Source organism: Leucoraja erinacea, chromosome 12 (assembly GCF_028641065.1).
Source record: "Leucoraja erinacea ecotype New England chromosome 12, Leri_hhj_1, whole genome shotgun sequence".
Classification (NCBI taxonomy): Eukaryota; Metazoa; Chordata; class Chondrichthyes; order Rajiformes; family Rajidae; genus Leucoraja; species Leucoraja erinaceus.
Genome location: NC_073388.1, coordinates 20169182 through 20187366, shown reverse-complemented (window position 1 = coordinate 20187366; position 18185 = coordinate 20169182). Strand labels below are relative to the sequence as shown.

Sequence of the window (18185 nt, the reverse complement as noted above, 5' to 3'; positions counted from 1 at the left end):
GGCCTTCACAGTTTGTTCCACCATGTGTTCAGAAAAATATATATGAATAAGTTTCCAAGTGCTACTGATGTTTGCAATAGTGGGTCACACTGATCCCTTCTGGCGGATCTGTTTAAGGAACCTTGTAGAGCTTTCTTTGAATGGTATATGGTAAATGCATCTCATAGTTGCAGCACATTGGGTGCTTGGTTCAATCTGGACATTGGACTGACTCCATTAATTTCAGCCAAGATCACTAACTAAAACTAGAATTTCCTCCCACGCACAAGGATCAGGAGTGGATTTTGCTTTTGTCAACATCCACAAATTTATATTACAAATGTGTAGGAAGTGATGTCTTGCCATCTTGTTACAGCATCAATAACCTTTTAGCAATCATGTATGAACTCCGATAAGAAATAGGATACATACCCAGACACATCTACATTTTTATCTTTTTTTCTTTTTGTTGAATGATCTTCAGAAATGTAGATTAGGACTTCATCCAAACCCAGTAAATTTGACCAAGCCAGAAATATCGATTAGAACTTCAATTTGATTTAAAGTATTTAATTTAAAGTACACGGCATTGGGGGTTCAGTATTGATGTGGATAGAGAACTGGCTGGCAAACAGGAAGCAAAGAGTAGGAGTAAACGGGTCCTATTCACAATGGCAGGCAGTGACTAGTGGGGTACCGCAAGGCTCGGTGCTGGGACCCCAGCTATTTACAATATATATTAATGTATATCATCAAAGCTGTCTGGATTTTCTTGTGCCATTCTGCTTTTGTAAATGCATATTTACTGAAACATTTCAAACAACTGCATCCTTAACCCATATATATCTGGATGAGGGAGTTGAATGTTTGGCACATGCAGTATAATGTGGATAAATGTGAGGTTATCCATTTTGGCGGCAAAAACAGGAAAGCAGACTATTATCTAAATGGTGGCGGATTGGGAAAAGGGGAGATGCAGTGAGACCTGGGTGTCCTGGTACACCAGTCATTGAAAGTAGGCATGCAGGTGCAGCAGGCCTGAACCTAAAAACCCTAAACCCTAATGGTATGTTAGCTTCCCTAGCAAACCCTATTTGAGTATAGGAGCAGGGAGGTTCTACTGCACCCTAACCCTAACCCAACCCTCTTAACTACCCTACCCACTAACCCTAACCCTAACCCTAACCCTAACCCTAACCAGTTTTGGTAACCTAACCCTAAATCTAACCCTAGGAAGGACACCCTAACCCTAGAGGGACCCTAACCAAGAAGGTTCTAACCCTAACCCTAAAACCCTAACCCTGGGACCCTAACCCTAACCCTAACCCTAACCCTAATGACCCCCTAAAAGGACTGGATACCCTAACCCTAACCCTTAACCCTAACCCTAATCCTTAACCCTAACCCTAACCCTAACCCTAACCCTAACCCTAACCCTAACCCTAACCTTAACCCTAACCCTACGACCCGACCCTAACCCTAACCCTAACCCTAACCCTAACCCTAACCCTAACCCTAACCCTAACCCTAACCCTAACCCTAACCCTAACCCTAACCCTAACCCTAACCCCTAACCCTAAACCTAACCCTAACCCTAACCCTAACCCTAACCCTAACCCTAACCCTAACCCTAACCCTAACCCTAACCCTACCCCTAACCCTAACCCTACTAACCCACCCTAACCCTAACCCTATACCCTCACCCTACCCCTACCCCAACCCTTACCCTAACCCTTACCCCAACCCCAACCCTAACCCTAACCCTACCCCTAACCCTAACCCTAACCCTAACCCTAACCCTAACCCTAACCCTAACCCTAACCCTAACCCTAACCCATAACCCTAACCCTACCCTGGCCCTAACCCTAACCCTAACCCTAACCCTACCCCTGCACCTAACCCTAACCCTAACCCCAACCCTAACCCTAACCCTAACCCTACCCCTAACCCTAACCCTAACCCTAACCCTAACCCTACCCTTACCCTAACCCCTAACCCTAACCCTAACCCTAACCCTAACCCTAACCCTAACCCTAACCCTAAGCTACTCCTAACCCTAACCCTGTGCCATTCTGCTTTTGTAAATGCATATTTACTGAAACATTTCAAACAACTGCATCCTTAACCCATATATAACGAGTAAGCCAAATTCAGTATAAATAAATTAATTTGCTTTGATGGTTTATACCAAAGATAGACTTTTAATGGGAAATCACTGTGCAAACAGCAAAAGTGATGGACGGATTCTTTGGAGCAGAATTACTCCCATCGGTGATGCTAACAAAATAGTCAACATCAATTAAATGTGATTATTTCCAACCAAATAGTTCTGTTCCAAAAATATTGTGGTTTATTAACAAGGTGATGAATTATATATCACAGTCAGTGAAAGTCCATTTAAGAGTTAAAGGTTATTTCATATATTCAGTATTTACTTTGAGGTTATGTGAACATTTAATATTTTCCTTTTCCTTCCAATCTCCAGGAAACTCTCCTGAGTGGGTCAGGCAGCATCCCTGAAGAACATGGATAGGCATGTGTATTGGGTCGGAAGAAGGGTTCTGACTCGATACATCAATGTTCTCCAGGGATGCTACCTGCCCCACTGACTTACCCCAGCGTTTTGAGTCTATCTTTGGTATAAACCAGCACCTGCAGTTTTTTGTTATTATGTTTTAAGCATCTTGTTGGAAAACCACTTGTCCATGAACTAATGCCAGTTATTTCTTTCTCTGTTCCAGTTCCCCACTCTGTTTACTCTAGCTGAAGAACGAGGAATGGACAGTGGGAGACCTCCTCTGTGCTGTGCTAACTTTCTATGAAAGTAACCAGGCAACAGCCGGCCCGACACTCTTTGATCACCTCCTTGATCCATTGCATTGTATCCAGGCTGACTGGCCCGATAGTTAAAGCTTGGTTGTTAGTGAGAAAATGATGCACATGTGCCTTTGGCGGTGTTTCTTCTAAAGTAGGATACAGTGAGTTTTCAACACTCATGTGGCCGAATTTGAAGTCAGAAGGCATAAAGTGGAAATAATCTATGTCTTTCATTCCTTCCCAATCTTCTGATCAACATGTTATACTGAAAGATAGTGTAATATTTTTTATAACGGTTTAAATTATTATGGTGTAATCAGTTTATGGATGTGATCAGATCCAAGACCGACTCTACCAGATGCTATTCTGTAGCAAGAGATGGGGAGGTCTGAGAGCAGATCAAATGCCACTGTTCCTTCTCTGATCATTTCCTCAGCCCTCATCATCCAATCAACTCCTCACTACCTCTCAAATCACTTCACTTCACCCCATCATCTTTTCCTTCCATTGCTTCCACTACCAACCCCACACCACTATCCCACCACACCATGGCCAGCTCTCGTCTAAACTGTAAACCATTTTTTCTTGGATCTTCACTGTACCATGGAAGGATGTTGCCGAGTGAATAATTTTATCGACAATTGCCCATATGCTTTTAAATTCCTATTGCTGATATTTATGTTTTCTATAGAATACAGGACAGGAAGGGACTATTCCCATTGCCATGTCCATGCCAGCTCCTGCAGGAGCAAACCTCAAGTCCTATTCCTGTTTTTTCCCCTACAGCCTTACAACTATTATCTCTAAATGCTTATCCAGTTCCCTTTTAAAGGCACGGACTGAATCTAGAACTCGTACAGTGGGTTCTAGATTCTCACCTCTTTCTGAGTGGAAAATAAATCCTCATATCCTCCTGGTATCTTCTGCTCAAAAATGTAAATCTTTGTCCAATGGTATTGGAAACTGTTTACCACGTCCAAGCCACTCATATGTGATAGGGTGCCCGTATCAAATCTCGCCTCAATCTCCTGTGATCCAAGGAGAACAACCCCAATTCTTCATTGTAACCTTTCCATTACTGATCTTATAATCTTCATTCTCAAAACCTTTCCAATAAATATTTTCTGCATCCTCTGGGACCTTCATATACTTTCTAGAGTGTGGCAACCAGAATTGAACACAATGCTCTATTTGTGATCTGATTTGTATTTTGTGCAGGTTCAGTGTCACTTCACTGCTTATGTTCACGATGCCTTTATGAAACCAAAGGTCTGAAGAAGGGACCCCACCCAAAACATCATCTCTCCATTTTCTCCAGAGGTGCTGCCTGACCGACTGAGTTATTCCAGCATTTTGTGTCTATCTAGTATACTCCACTAGCTACTGCCTCCACATGGATTTCAAGGATTCAGAAATTTGTATATCCAAATTGTTCTTCCTATGCATAATTGAGAATTTTAAAGTTTTACATTTTAAATTATACATGTTGCCTATATTATACCCCTATTATTTATGCAACTTCATCCCTCTCTGAATTGATTTTAATATGCCACTTGTTTGGCCCTTCACTCATCCATTTGTGTTTTCTTCTAGACTTTACTGCCCTGCTCACTATATACTGCACTTCCAAGATTTGAATCCTTAAGTTTGCAATATTTACTCTGCACATTCATGTTTCTGTCATCAACGTCTCGAAATGAGAGGTGAGAGAAATGATCGCTAGAGAACACCACCAAACACAATGCATTGGTAGCGTATCACCTTTAACTCTTGGCAATCTTGTTGCAGTTGTTAATTCATGGAGGGATGTGGATATGTATAGCTCTTTCAGGATTAGGCACAAGTGCAAAATATATGTTTTCATTGGATCTGGAAGATTAACCTATTGACTGTGCTTTGGTATCTGCCTTGAAGAGAGAGATCTTGTCCAGGTTAATGGTAAATGCAACTTTTGCCTTCATACCATTTGATTTTGGAAACAAATTATTCAATCACTCAACAAAGCTCCCTCCACTGAATAAGTGCATGAAGGACATAAACTGATCCGATAAAACCCTGAATTGAACTGGAAGACTTAACCATGTTAGTGGGAACAAGGTGTTACATTCACCCCACTATTCTTAGGTTATGCAGGAACAAGCATTCCTCATTATCTATGACTCTCTCTCAAGAAATCGTAAGCTCATGAACCTCAGATGAAGACCGGTGTCGGGAAGTTTATTCCTAGTCAGTATCACCAGTGTGTTATATTTTGCCATTGAAGTCAATGGAATAATATTCATAGACAGAGTACCACATGCCGGTATTATTATATCACAATTTTTAGGCACAGATCTTAAATGCCTCTCATACTCTCATTTACATCTGTTGTTAATACTTTTGGAACCGTGCCTTGCTTTATGTTAACGTTTTAGCAGAGGGGATAAAATTGAACAGGAAAATCCATTTATCTGAAGGAGGCATAGTACTGGGATCGCTGAAGAGGCAACATGCTCTGGATGTTGGTTTCATCTGCAAATGGAAGAATTAAATGTTTCCACATTATTTTGGAATAGCAACAAAAATTCTCTGCTCATGGACTTTTTCAGTGGTGGCCACATAAGACGTGATGAAACTTTTAAGGAATATTCATATAGGCCGTACCCACTTAACTATAAGAAAACCAGGGATCTTGGACCAGAAGGTCTAATGAAAGCTCTAAACTGCAAGACAATCTGTTCCATACTACATTAAATATGCTGTGTGGGGGTTCCCCTTTTCAGTCAAAGCTTCCCTACATTAAAGTTCTGAGCTATTCAGTGAAGAGCCTGACAATTGGTGTTTATTTCATCTCTGGGTGGGCAGGGAACAATCAGTTTGGAATCCTGTCAGATCGAGCATAGAATTGTCCAGCCAGATTTTAAAATGTGGCTGGGAACCAGAGGGAGACTGGATTCTGTACAATGGTTTTGTTTATTTTGGATTTACCTTGGTTTGTTCTGCAAATGTCCACGACTCAATAATATTTGTTTTAATTGAAGCTTGCATGTGCATTTCTGCTGTAAAGTTAAAGCAGTGGGAGCATGAACACAATCCAATCATTCCTTCCTTCTGTCTAAAAAAAATGCACTTTGTCTCAGAGAAAGAATTGCTCTACCTTGATGTAGATTGGAGCGTCTAGTTGCTCATTTCACGAGATTGTAAAATAGAGCTGTATTTTTGTAATACTTTTATCTATGAATGCAAAATATTTTCCAACATAATGTATTAAAATTTTGAAATCGTGCTCTGCAATGTTTAAATAAAAAGTAAATTTATTTTGTATATGGAACTCTAATTTATATTCAAAGGTAGAAAATGGTCATTTGATTTGTCAATCTGTATTGGAACCAAACCAGAAAATGCTGGAGAAAGTCAACAGTGTTTCAGGTTTCCTGCATTTACAGTTATTTTTTAAAATGATTGTCAATATAAATTGGAATATATGTTCCAAGTGAACTGTACTATCAGTACTTCCTCTCACCGTTATCACATTCTGCCCACTTGCTGCAGAATATGCTGGATATCAGAAAAACAGAAAAAGCTGGAAAGAGATTGGATGACAGCTTGTGTAGCATGTCTTCAGTCATGATTCTTGCTTCCACTCTGATCTTTCCCTCTGTGCCCCCCTTGCATTGCTACAACAAGGCCCAATCCAAGAACACCTCATCTTCCATCTGGGTATGCTGCAGTCTCCCAGACTCTATCGCATTGCCAATATCTAAGTCGCTCTCTCTTTCTGCCCTGATCAAACCCACCATTCCTGACAGTCATCCATAAATGATTTGGCTCAATTTTTCTCTATTCTTCAGACTTTACATTAGACTTTAGAAATACAGCAGGGCCTTTGATCCACTGAGTCCACGCCGATCAGCGATCACCCCGTACATTAGCAGTGTATTGTATGTTGTATGATCCTGTTGTGACCAGCACAATGAATACACGTCCAACATCTTGTAAGAAGCGTTTATTTCTTATTTGCTATTCTCACTTGACGGATCTGTCACACACCTCCAAAGCATGTCCCATGCAAATTTACATTGAAAGACACGGACCGGGCAGTGAATGAGTGTTACCCAGCGCAACAATTAAGACCATGTCCTGTTCCCAGCAGCAGTCGGAATTTAAGGATTTGCGAGAAGCGGCTGACATGAGAGAGGCCGGCGAGCGGCAGGAGAGAGGTACATGTGCCCCGGAACTGGGCAGGCCTCACTTTTTTTGGCTAAACATGTTTCAATATCTCCAGCCTTGGATGAGGCGCTGCTGTGCTCTGAACAATCTGGTTGTGGGTGTTGGAGAGCCGGAGCGGAAGGAGGGATGGAAGCAGAAGCAGCAGCGGGGACAGATGCGGACGGGGAGCCAGGGCTGGCAAATGTATCCCGGGCTGGCGAGTTGCTCGCTGCAGCTCCGGACATGGAGCAACCTCAGTGCAAGAGTCCTGGGCCTTCGGAGGCATTGCACCGCGGCCGTGAGAGTCTCTGTGCCGAATTCGCCCTGGTGACTGGCATGGAACAGGCTGTGGCTCGGTGCCTCCTGGAGGACAACCAGTGGCTGCTAGAAGTAGCAGCACTGGGTAAAAGTGGTGGAAGATAGTGGCCTTCAAATGGGGGTGGTTGGAGAAAGCATCCTGCTTGCCTGCCAGATTTTCACTTACTGTAACTGCAGGAAAAATGTTCGCGATGTTGGGGGCGTTCAGAACCAGGGATCACAGTTTAAGAATTAGGGGCAGGCCATTTAGGACTGAGATGAGGACAAACTTTCTTCACCCAGAGAGTTGTGAATCTGTGGAATTCTCTGCCACAGAAGGTAGTGGAGGCCAATTCACTGGATGTTTTCAAGAGATAGTTACATTTTGCTCTTGGGGCTAGCGAAATCAAGGATATGGGGGAAAAAAAAAAGGAAAGAGGTACTGATTTTAGATGAACAGCCATGATCATATTGAATGGCAGTGCTGGCTCCAAGGGCCGAATGGCCTATTCTTGCACCTATTTTCTATGTTTCTGTGCTTGAGTATTTGGCAATAAAACTCGACCACTTGATTTTGAATCATTCATGCATGGTGGAGGTATAATGAAGTCATAGAGTGATACAGTGTGAAAACAGGCCCTTCAGCCCAACTTGCCCACACCCGCCAACATGTCCCAGCTACACTACCTGCTTTTGGTCCTTAACCCTCCAAACCTGTCCTATCCATGTATCAGTCTAACTGTTTCTTACATGTTGGGATAGTCCCTGCCTCAACTACCTCCTCTGGCAGCTTGTTCCATACACCCACCACCCTTTGTGTGGAAAAAGCTGCCCCTTAAAGAGCTACCTCTTAAGAATACTTTAAACAAAAAACATTGAAATCATACTTCTACAATGCACTAAAACATGATTTTAATACATAAAATTTCAAAAAGCAACCCCCTCCCACACCCTCCCCCTCCCACACCCAGTCGCTCCACTGCTTCTCAAGATCACATTAAATAGAATATTATTGCTGAAATATATATTGGACTTTGCATTTCGGAAAAATCCCAGCTGAGAGGAAGACAGGAAAATACTGAAAATATTGGGGGTGGAAATGACTTCAGGACAGTTTGTTAGGAAAATGAAGGAAATGGTAACATAATACAGCTGAGTGAGTATAATTTTATGGATGATAAATTGTGTTCAACCAATTGATGACTACTTTGATAAAGTAACTAGCATGTTAACAACAAGGAAGCCAATGGATGTAGCAAATTTTGTTATACAAAATTTGGTTTGTGAAGTGCCCCATAAAAGATTACTGCATTAGATAAGCATCTGTGGACTTGAACCTAATAGGTTAAGTCGAGGGGGTCAGATATGGGGCTTTATGTGTGGGCCAGATATATTATCAGTGCAGAGGAGATGGGAGCAAGGCCAAGTGTGCATCCAGAGTCAAGGTCTGGAATAGTATTAGGTGTGCAGTCAAAACTGGGTCAATGCGAATGAGAGAAGGTATGCAACTGGAGTCAGTGTCAGGAGTAGTACCAGGCTGTTAGTGAGACCCAGGTTGGTCAAAATGAGCCAAGTGCGTAATTATAATCTGATTTCCATACATGAATACACTAAGATCATTCATGTGCTGCACCTGTTGATCAGAGCCTGTCTCTACTGTGGGATGTAATTAGGAATGTAATTTAGCCTAACCTTATTCATAGCTAATCCAATTTAAAGCATAAATATTGCAGTCAAGTGTAAGTTAAAAGACACGCTACAGTATGCACCAAATTGCACAATTTCAAGCTGCAAAATGCAAAAGCTCCATGCCATGGGAGGGGGGCGCAGCCTCCCCCACCCCACCTTAGTCGCTATGCACTCTCGGGCTTGGTATCTCACAATTTCTCACTCCCAACTCACCCAATGTTGGCAGCCCTGCCGTATATGGAGACCTGCGATTCCTCTATCGATCGCGGGGAATCGTGATGCCTTTTCGCCGTTGATCCCGATCCACCCAGGCGATTCCCAATTCCAATGAAGGGTTTTTGACCTGGAACATGAGCTTTGATTTTCTTTATATGAATATTATCAGACCTGCTGAAGATTTCCAGCAGAAAACATTCTGGCTATTGGGCCTGTCGTTAAAAAATTGCAGTATATTGCACCTCTGTGTTGATAGAAAACCTCTGAATTTTCCTTCCTCTCCCATCGTTCCAAAATGTCTTTGTTTTGGTCCACGGTAAGGAAATACCAGGATGACCCATGTACAACAACAATCCTCCATTTCAGATAATGTGGGAACAGACATGAAAGTTTTTTCATTAGCCTGCTGTTTTTTACATGCCTGAAAAATGAATGATCTTCTTTTGCGAATTAGACAACAGGAGCACCGACTCCACTTTGCTACTGCATGGGGCTTACCAGAGGCCATTTTCAGACAGGTCAACTTATCAGCAAACAGTTCACGCACCTGGATTGGACATTAAGCAGAATAACATTAAATTAAAACAATTATTTATATTTATGGTAACAAAGCCTCCCAAGGACTTTATAGAACCACTGTCAAGTAAAAGCGAATACTGAGCCAAACAAAAATGTTGCTGATGATAATGCAAGAAAAAAAGATTTTGTTAAATCTTATGGGAGAAAAGACAGCTGGAGTTGTTTTGTGAAGGAGTTTAGTTTAGTTTAGTTTACTGCACCATTAGTGGACCAAAGTATAGTGAAAAACGTTCTGTTCTAGGACATTGGCAGATGAACTACCAACAGTGGAGCAATTGCATTCAGAGACAAGCAAGAAACCACTCGACGAGTTACACGTTTTCCGCCTCATTCAGGGAGGGAGGGTGCAACAAATAGGATCATATTTTAATGCTTTATTTACAATATGTATTCATGAATTGGAGGAGAAAGCAGTGTATGGAATCCCAGTTTGCCATTGTCACAAAAATAGGTTGTAGTGAGAATATTTGGAATGTGAAACAGGATGCAGACAGGCGAGTGGACAAAAACGGCAAATGGAGTTGAATTCCGAAAGTGTCAAGTCATTCACTAAGGTAGCAGGAACCAACACTCAGATTACTGTCACAGATTACTGAGATTACTGAGTTTGGTGCCTGCTACTTTTGTGAATTACTTGACACTTTCTAAATTAGACTCCATTTGTTAAAAATGCTAAATGGAGAAAGACTGTAAATGTGGGGATCTCAGAGGGATCTGGTTCTTTTGCATAATGCTGAAAGTTTGGAGAATTGTGGAAGCTAAATCACTAGAGGTATTCAAAGAGGAGACTGGTAAATATTTAAAATATTGGAAAATTGGGGTTGAAGAAAACGAGGCCTGAGATGGATCAGCCAGGTTTATATTGAATGATGGGGCAGGATCATTTTGAATGGACTGATCCTAGTATTCTTGTATTAAAGAAGATCATAAATTCTAATTTATAGGGCTGGAGAAAAGTACAGAAATGTGGAGGATGGGGGTTGGGGGAGGTAAGATTGTTGGAAACAAAAAGAGGATGCTTTCTTTTCCTAATGTAATGATCAGTGGTGACTCTACATTATTAGTTTCTGCTTGTTATCCAACTTTAGTCATATTTTTCTGAATATTGTGTTTTATTTGGCTCAGTGCAATGTGTTTAACTCCCTCCACCTCATTTGACATCCACTTGAGATCGTATTGGCTATTTGGCTTACTTTTTAAACATCCGAGTCCTCTGTTTCTTTCCCACTCCATCAAAGAGAGTGGGAAAGAAACCTTTCTCAAAGAGAATCTGAAGCCATTGTTCCTTCACTTGGCAACTGTCTTGCTCCACTGGAACTGACCACAGTGCCTGGTTATCGACATTACTGATTTTTTTCTCCTAACCTACCGAATCCTCAAGAATTGATTCAAACTCGGGCGTGAAAATTCAACCAGTTAACGTAAAATATGATTTGCAGCTGGAGATCAAAACTCAGATTTTTTTTTGAGCCCGAATAGTTTTATGAAATAAACTGAAAACATCTGTTGAAATAGTTCCAATGAAATAAACAGTGTTGCTCAAAACATCCTGTGCTTTGCAGCCAAAATGGTAAATCTCCTCCACTCACTGGTTTGCAAACAGTACAATTGGATTCCCAGTGCGATATGCAGGAAGATAATTTCCCAAAGCTACACACAAAACACTGTTAATAATCTCTGTGCTAATGCAGTTCAGTATTAGGCCTGCTCTATCTGCTCTTCGTTTACATGTGGAAAGGTTCCCCTTTCCCTCTCGTTATATCTTGAATGCCCCTATGATTAGGATTATTCTATCCTCATCAACTACTCTGCATTTTGGAAGAACGGCATAAAAGCATGTGAAAAGCCTTATCAATCCAACAAAGGGAAACTGAGCAATACTGTAGCAACTTTTGTTTATTATAAACCTTCATCAATCAGAAAGGAACAATTAGATATGGAGTTGTTTATTGGCCCTTTCAGCACCAACATAAATATTGCACAGTGGCGCATCTCACAGTAGAGCTGTTGTCTCATAGTGCCAAAGAGCTGGGTTCGATCTGGTATCTTGTGTTCTCTCGGTGTGGAATCTGCATGTTCTCCCTGTGATTGCATGGGTTTCCTCATGGGCTTCTGATTTCCTCCCACATTCCAAAGGCGTGCGAATCTGTCGGTTGATTGACTTTGGAAATTTGCCCCTTCTGTGCAGGCTGTGGATGGGAAGGTGGGACCACAGAAAACTAATGTGAATGGGTGGTCCATGGTTGGCATTGACTTGATGGGCTGAATGGCCTGTTTCCATCTATAAATTAAATTAAACTGAACTATTGCATGTCATCATTGCTGGCTTTTTTTTTTAATGTTCTTTTTCTTTCCTCTTAATCCCTGCAGTTATTAGTCAGTCATAGTTGTGTCTTGAAGGAACAACACTTCATATTTCGCTTGTGCACCTTATACCCCAGCCTCATGAATATTGACTTCTCTAACTTCAAGTAACCCTTGCTTTCCCTCTCTCTCTCTCCATCCCTTCCCCCTTCTCTGTTCCCCGACCAGTCTGACTATCCTCGTTTACATTGTATCTCTGTTTGCTTTGTTGTTACCTTCTCCTAGGTAACAATGACCTATTCTACATTTTTAATTGAACTTCATCCCCTTTGTCTTGTTTTCACACCTTACACTTCCTTATCGCTGTGCCTCCCTCTCCCCTGACTCTGTCTGAAGATGGGTCTCAACCCGAAATGTCATCCAATCCTTCTATCCAGGGATGCTGCCTGTCCCGCTGAGTTACTCCAGCATTTTGTGTCTATCTTGGGTTTAAACCAGCATCTGCAATTCCTTCCTACACGTTGTCTTCATCTACTAATGGCTTACACCCAGAATCTTCCACATACCCTCTTCACCTCTTTGCCTATTTCATCGTTTAAGGCACACCTCCATACCTTTCACTTTGATCAAGTCAACTATTCAAAGAATTTACGCTTGCTGACAATTTTGTCTGATAATGTCCATGAAGTTATTCTTCTTCTCACTCCTTTTCGAGCTTGTACAGACACAGAGTTGGACATTGGAAATTTGCTTTTTGTTCTTTTCATTGCTTGTAAATATTGATTGTAATGTCCAATTGTTTGATAATTTCGATTTTGTTACTATTAATGTCTTTAATGTCTTTACTTGTTCGGAATAAATAAAATAAATAAATAAATAAATAAATAGCTTGGATTGTTTTACTTGGGTAAAGATGCTTTTAGTTCTGCATTTAACACCATTGTGCCAGACACTCCAAACTTTCTGAGTTGACTGTGCCTGAACCCGGATCACCAGCTTCCTGACAGACAGGAAGCAGCATGCGAGGCTGGGAAAGCACATCTCGGACTCGCAAACGCTCAGCATAGGAGCACCGCAAGGCTGCGTACTCTCTCTCTCCTCTACTCTCTCTACACCAACGACTGCACCTCCACAGACACCTCTACCAAGCTTCTCAAGTTTGCGGACGACACAACCCTGATTGGACTGATCCAGGATGGGGAGGAATCTGCCTAAAGGCAGGAAGTGTCACAGCTGGCGTCCTGGTGCCGTTGCAACAACCTAGAGCTCAATGCTCTTAAGACAGTGGAATTGGTTGTAGACTTTAGGAGAGCTCCCCCTCCCCTCACCCCACTCACCATCAACAACACCACAGTCACATCTGTGGAGTCTTTAAAGTTCCTGGGAACCATCATCTCCAGGGACCTTAAGTGGGGGCCACCATCGACTCCACAGTCAAAATGGCACAACAGAGGATTTACTTCCTGCGGCAGCTGAGGAAGCACAATCTGCCACAGGCAATGATGGTCCAATTCTACACAGCCATTGTAGAGTCTGTTCTCACCTTCTCCATCATGGTTTGGTTTGGCTCAGCCACCAAGCACGACACCTGGAGGCTGCAGCGAATCGTCCGATCAGCAGAGAGGTTATTGGCTGCAACCTTCCCTCCATTGATGAACTGTACACTGCAAGGGCCAGGAAACGAGTGAGTAAGATCATCTCTGACCCCTCTCACCCTGGCCACAAACTTTTTGAATCACTTCCCTCTGGAAGGTGACTCCGGACTGTCAAAACTGCCACAGTCAGACATAAAATCTGTTTTTATCCACGAGTGGTTGCTCTACTCAACAGCCAAAAATCTGTAGCCTCCCTTTGATCCAGTATTTTGTTGGTTCACATGCTTGATCAATGGTGTTTTATCATTAATGTTTTATTATTATTAATGTTTAGTGTTTTCTGAGTCATTCGTAGCTGTCACTGTATGTCATGTTGTTACTGGTGGGCGGAGAACCAAGGCAAGTTCCTTGTATGTGAATACTTGGCCAATAAACTTACTTACTTACTTACTTACTTTTAGCGTCATACTGTACAGAAACTTGTCCTTTGGCCCACTCCATCCATTGTAACTATCAAGTAGCCATCTATACTAACTCCATTTAAATGCACTGTTTTATATAAACAAAAATATTAATGCAATTATTAGATCTGCAATGAAAACTGAGCTGAGAGATTCATTATTGGCTGACAATGGATGATAATATGCTTCATGCTAGAAAGTAGAGGGTGGCGGTGAAAGGTTGTTTTTCAGATTGGAGGCCTATGACTAATGGTGTGTCTCAGGGATTGGTTGCTGTTGTCATCTGTGCATGATTAGTAAGTTTGCAGATAACAAAATAGGTTGTATTATAGGTAGTGAAAATAGTTATCAAGAATTACAGAAGAATCTTGATCAGCTGGGCAAGTGGGCAGAGGAATGACTAATGGTAATGAACGTGTGGGGCATTTTGGAAAATTTAACCAGGGCGGGACGTTCACGGTGAATGGTAGGGCCCAGGGGAGTGTTGTAGAGCAGGGGGATCGAGGAGTGTAAGCCCATATTTCCCTGAAAGTGGCATCGCAGGTAGATGGGGTGGTGACGAAGACTTTTGGCATGCTGGCCATCATCAGTCAAAGAAATGTGTATAGGAATTGGGATGTTATGTATTGATGAGGTCGCACTAGCTGTATTGTGTTGTTTGAATTAACCTGCTATGGGAAAGATAACATTAAGCTGAAAAGGATCCAGAGGAGATTTACAAGGATCTTGCCAGGTCCCTAGGGCCTGAGTTATAGGGATGAGGATGAGCAGGCTAGGACCTTATTTCTTGGAGTGCAGGAGGCTGATGGGTGATCTTATAGAGGTGTATAAAATCATGAAGGGAATAAATAGAGTGAATGTGTGGAGTCTTTAATCCAGAGTTGGGGAAATAAGAACTAGAGGGCATAGGTTTATAGCAAGATGGGAAAGTTTTAATGAGAACCTGAGGGGCAACATCTTCACACACCGAAGTTGGTGGATATATGGTATAAGCTGGGGGGGGGGGGGGGGGGGGGGGGGGGGGGGGGGGGTAGTTGAGGCAGGTACAGTAATAACATTCAAAAGACATTTGGACAGGTTCTTCTTCTTATCGAGTTCACACACAAGATTAGAAGCTGCTCAGCCAGAGCTGGACACATTTCTCGGCATCTGCACAATGGTGCCTGTCTTGTACTTCTTGTGCATGGTGGTGGAATGATTGGTGAAAACAGGGCTGTGACCTGAATGCTCTTTCCTTGGACAGGTGCTTCGATAAGAAAGGTTTAGAGAGGTATGCACTAAAAGTGGGAAAATGGGACTAGCTTAGATGGAACATTTTGGATGGCATGGAAGAGTTGGGCTGAAGGCCTGTTTCTGTGCTGTATGTCCTTATGATCTAATAGTTCAATTATGAGCAGAATGGCTGTTAATGAACGGGACATTGATCTGGGGATAGCAGTTCGATTCCACCCATGGCAGCCAAGGACTTTAAACTCAATGTAATTTAATAAATTAATTAATACATTTAATAAATGAAATGACTGAAGAAGGGTCCCCACCTGAAATGTCACCTATCCGTGTCCTCCAAAGATGCTGTCTGACTTGCTGAGTTACTCCAGCACTTTGTGTTGTAAGCAAGAATCCAGCATCTGCAGTTCCTTAAATCTAATTTTTTTTAAGCTGAGTTCTGTTTAAAAATGAACTAAAATGATCAACTTTCATAAATATCTATTGCATGTCAGGGAGGGAGTTTGCCAGCATAGCTGGTGTGGCCTATGCCCGACCCACCAGAATCAGTTCATGGCAATTAGGGATGGGCAGTAGGTGTGGCATTATCAGCAATGCATACTTTACATCAACAAATATAAATGTCAACATCAAAGACTGGATTACCTGAAGAATGTGTTGAGGTAATGTAACTGGATTAGTGCTCCAGTCACACAAATCGAGAAAGCACAAGTTAAAACTCCAGTTGTGTTCAAGAATTTGAATTCAGTTTTTAAGAGATCTGAAAACAAACATAACATTGAAGCTTCAATAACTTTCAATTCCGAGACCCCCCCCCCCCTTATCTCATCCCTACCATGGACATCCAGACCCTTTACATTTCCATTCATGCCATGAAGGTCTCAGGGGCTTCCAGTTCTTCCTGCAATGGAGACACAATTAGTTTCCCTCAACTAACACCTTCCTCTGCCTGGCAGGACTTGTCCTTGCCGTCAACATGCCCTTTGACTCCTACCACGTTCTTCAAGTTAACGATGTAGCCATGGGCACTCGCAAGGGCCCCAGCTATGCCTATGTTTTTGTCACCAATGTTGAACAGTTCTCATTCAAAGCACACAGGTATCATCATCCAATTCTTTCTCCACAATATGGGTGCCTCCTGCACCCGTGCATAATTCATTGATTTCACGAACTTTACCACTCACTTCTATCCTGCCCTCAAGTTGACTTGGACAATCTCTGACACCTCTCTCCTCTTTCTTGATCTCTCCATTGCCATCACAGTGGACAGATTATTGACTGACATTTACTATAAATCCACTGACTCATACAGTTATCTGGACCAGACCACACCTCCTCCCACCGTATCTGTTGCAAGGTCACCACCCACGGCTTTGTTCTGCCCCACCTCTTTCCCAGCTTGCTTCCCCTTATCAGTCTAAAGGGCTAAGACCTGAAACGTCACTTGCTCAATGTCCTCCAGATACATGAACTCGCTGCCTGACCCGCTGAGTTACTCAAGCATCTGTAGTCCCTTGTCTCCAACTGAAGCTGTCAGACAAACAACATCCTTCCCGAGAGAGAACACTTTATCTTTGCTACTTAATTTTTTCCTAAAATCCATGACACAGCCCATCACTTCTCTGCCAGTGAACAAAGAGCTCCCCAGTCCAATATACTTTCCCAATTCAAAACTAATCCAGTACACTTCAAGAAATCATTGAATGTGACCAGGTTTCTGCCTCCACTGCTTTTTCAAACAGCATGTTCCAAATACTTACCAAAGAAAAGCATACGCGGGAGTAAGTCAGCAGGTCAGGCAGAATCTCTGGAGAACATTGATATAATCCATCAATTTTCTCCAAAGATGCCGTCTTGCCCGCCAGGTTAGAAACATAGAAACATGGAAAATAGGTGCAGGAGTAGGCCATTCGGCCCTTCGAGCCTGCGCCGCCATTCAATATGATCATGGCTGATCATCCAACTCAGTATCCTGTACCTGCCTTCTCGCCATACCCCCTGATCCCTTTAGCCACAAGGGCCACATCTAACTCCCTCTTAAATATAGCCAATTAACTGGCCTCAACTACCTTCTGTGGCAGAGAATTCCAGAGATTCACCACTCTGTGTGAAAAATGTTTTCCTCATCTCGGTCCTAAAAGATTTCCCCCTAATCCTTAAACTGTGACCCCTTGTTCTGGACTTCCCCAACATCAGGAACAATCTTCCTTCATCTAGCCTGTCCAACCCCTTAAGAATTTTGTAAGTTTCTATAAGATCCCCCTCAATTTTCCAAATTCTAGCGAGTACAAGCCGAGTCTATCCAGTCGTTCTTCATATGAAAGTCCTGACATCCCAGGAATCAGTCTGGTGAACCTTCTCTGTACTCCCTCTATGGCAAGAATGCCTTTCCTCAGATTAGGAGACCAAAACTGTATGCAATACTCCAGGTGTGGTCTCACCAAGACCCTGTACAACTGCAGTAGAACCTCCCTGCTCCTATACTCAAATCCTTTTGCTATGAATGCTAACATACCATTCGCTTTCTTCACTGCCTGCTGCACCTGCATGCCTACTTCAGCACGTTATGCCTTTCTTTGCTTTAATCCACCAGCATCTGCAGCTCCTTGTTTTTATATTCCAGATATTTACCACTTTGTTAGGGAAACCCCATTTCTATAACCTAGACTATAATTTTCCAGTTTTGGCAATAAAACTTTGTTAATTCTTAACTTTCTGGACATCCCCGTGCAATCACAACTTTCCCGTAACGTGGCAACCATAATGAAACCATGGTTTATTGCACATTACTTCCTTGGTCTCATTTTCTTTGGCGCATCTGATAAAGGGGAGG

General features: G+C 42.3%; 1 protein-coding gene across 3 annotated transcripts in view; it reads left to right on the top strand.

Moving 5' to 3' along the window:
• Positions 1–6406, top strand: part of si:dkey-171c9.3 (uncharacterized) — a 64334-nt gene extending 57928 nt beyond the window's left edge. For all 3 annotated transcript variants that reach the window (XM_055643732.1, XM_055643733.1, XM_055643731.1), the window contains one exon: positions 2721–6406. In XM_055643732.1, coding sequence (XP_055499707.1) covers positions 2721–2801 — 81 coding nt within the window. In that variant the 3' untranslated portion in view covers positions 2802–6406. The remainder of the gene's footprint in view (positions 1–2720) is intronic.
• The last annotated feature ends 11779 nt before the right edge of the window (positions 6407–18185 follow it).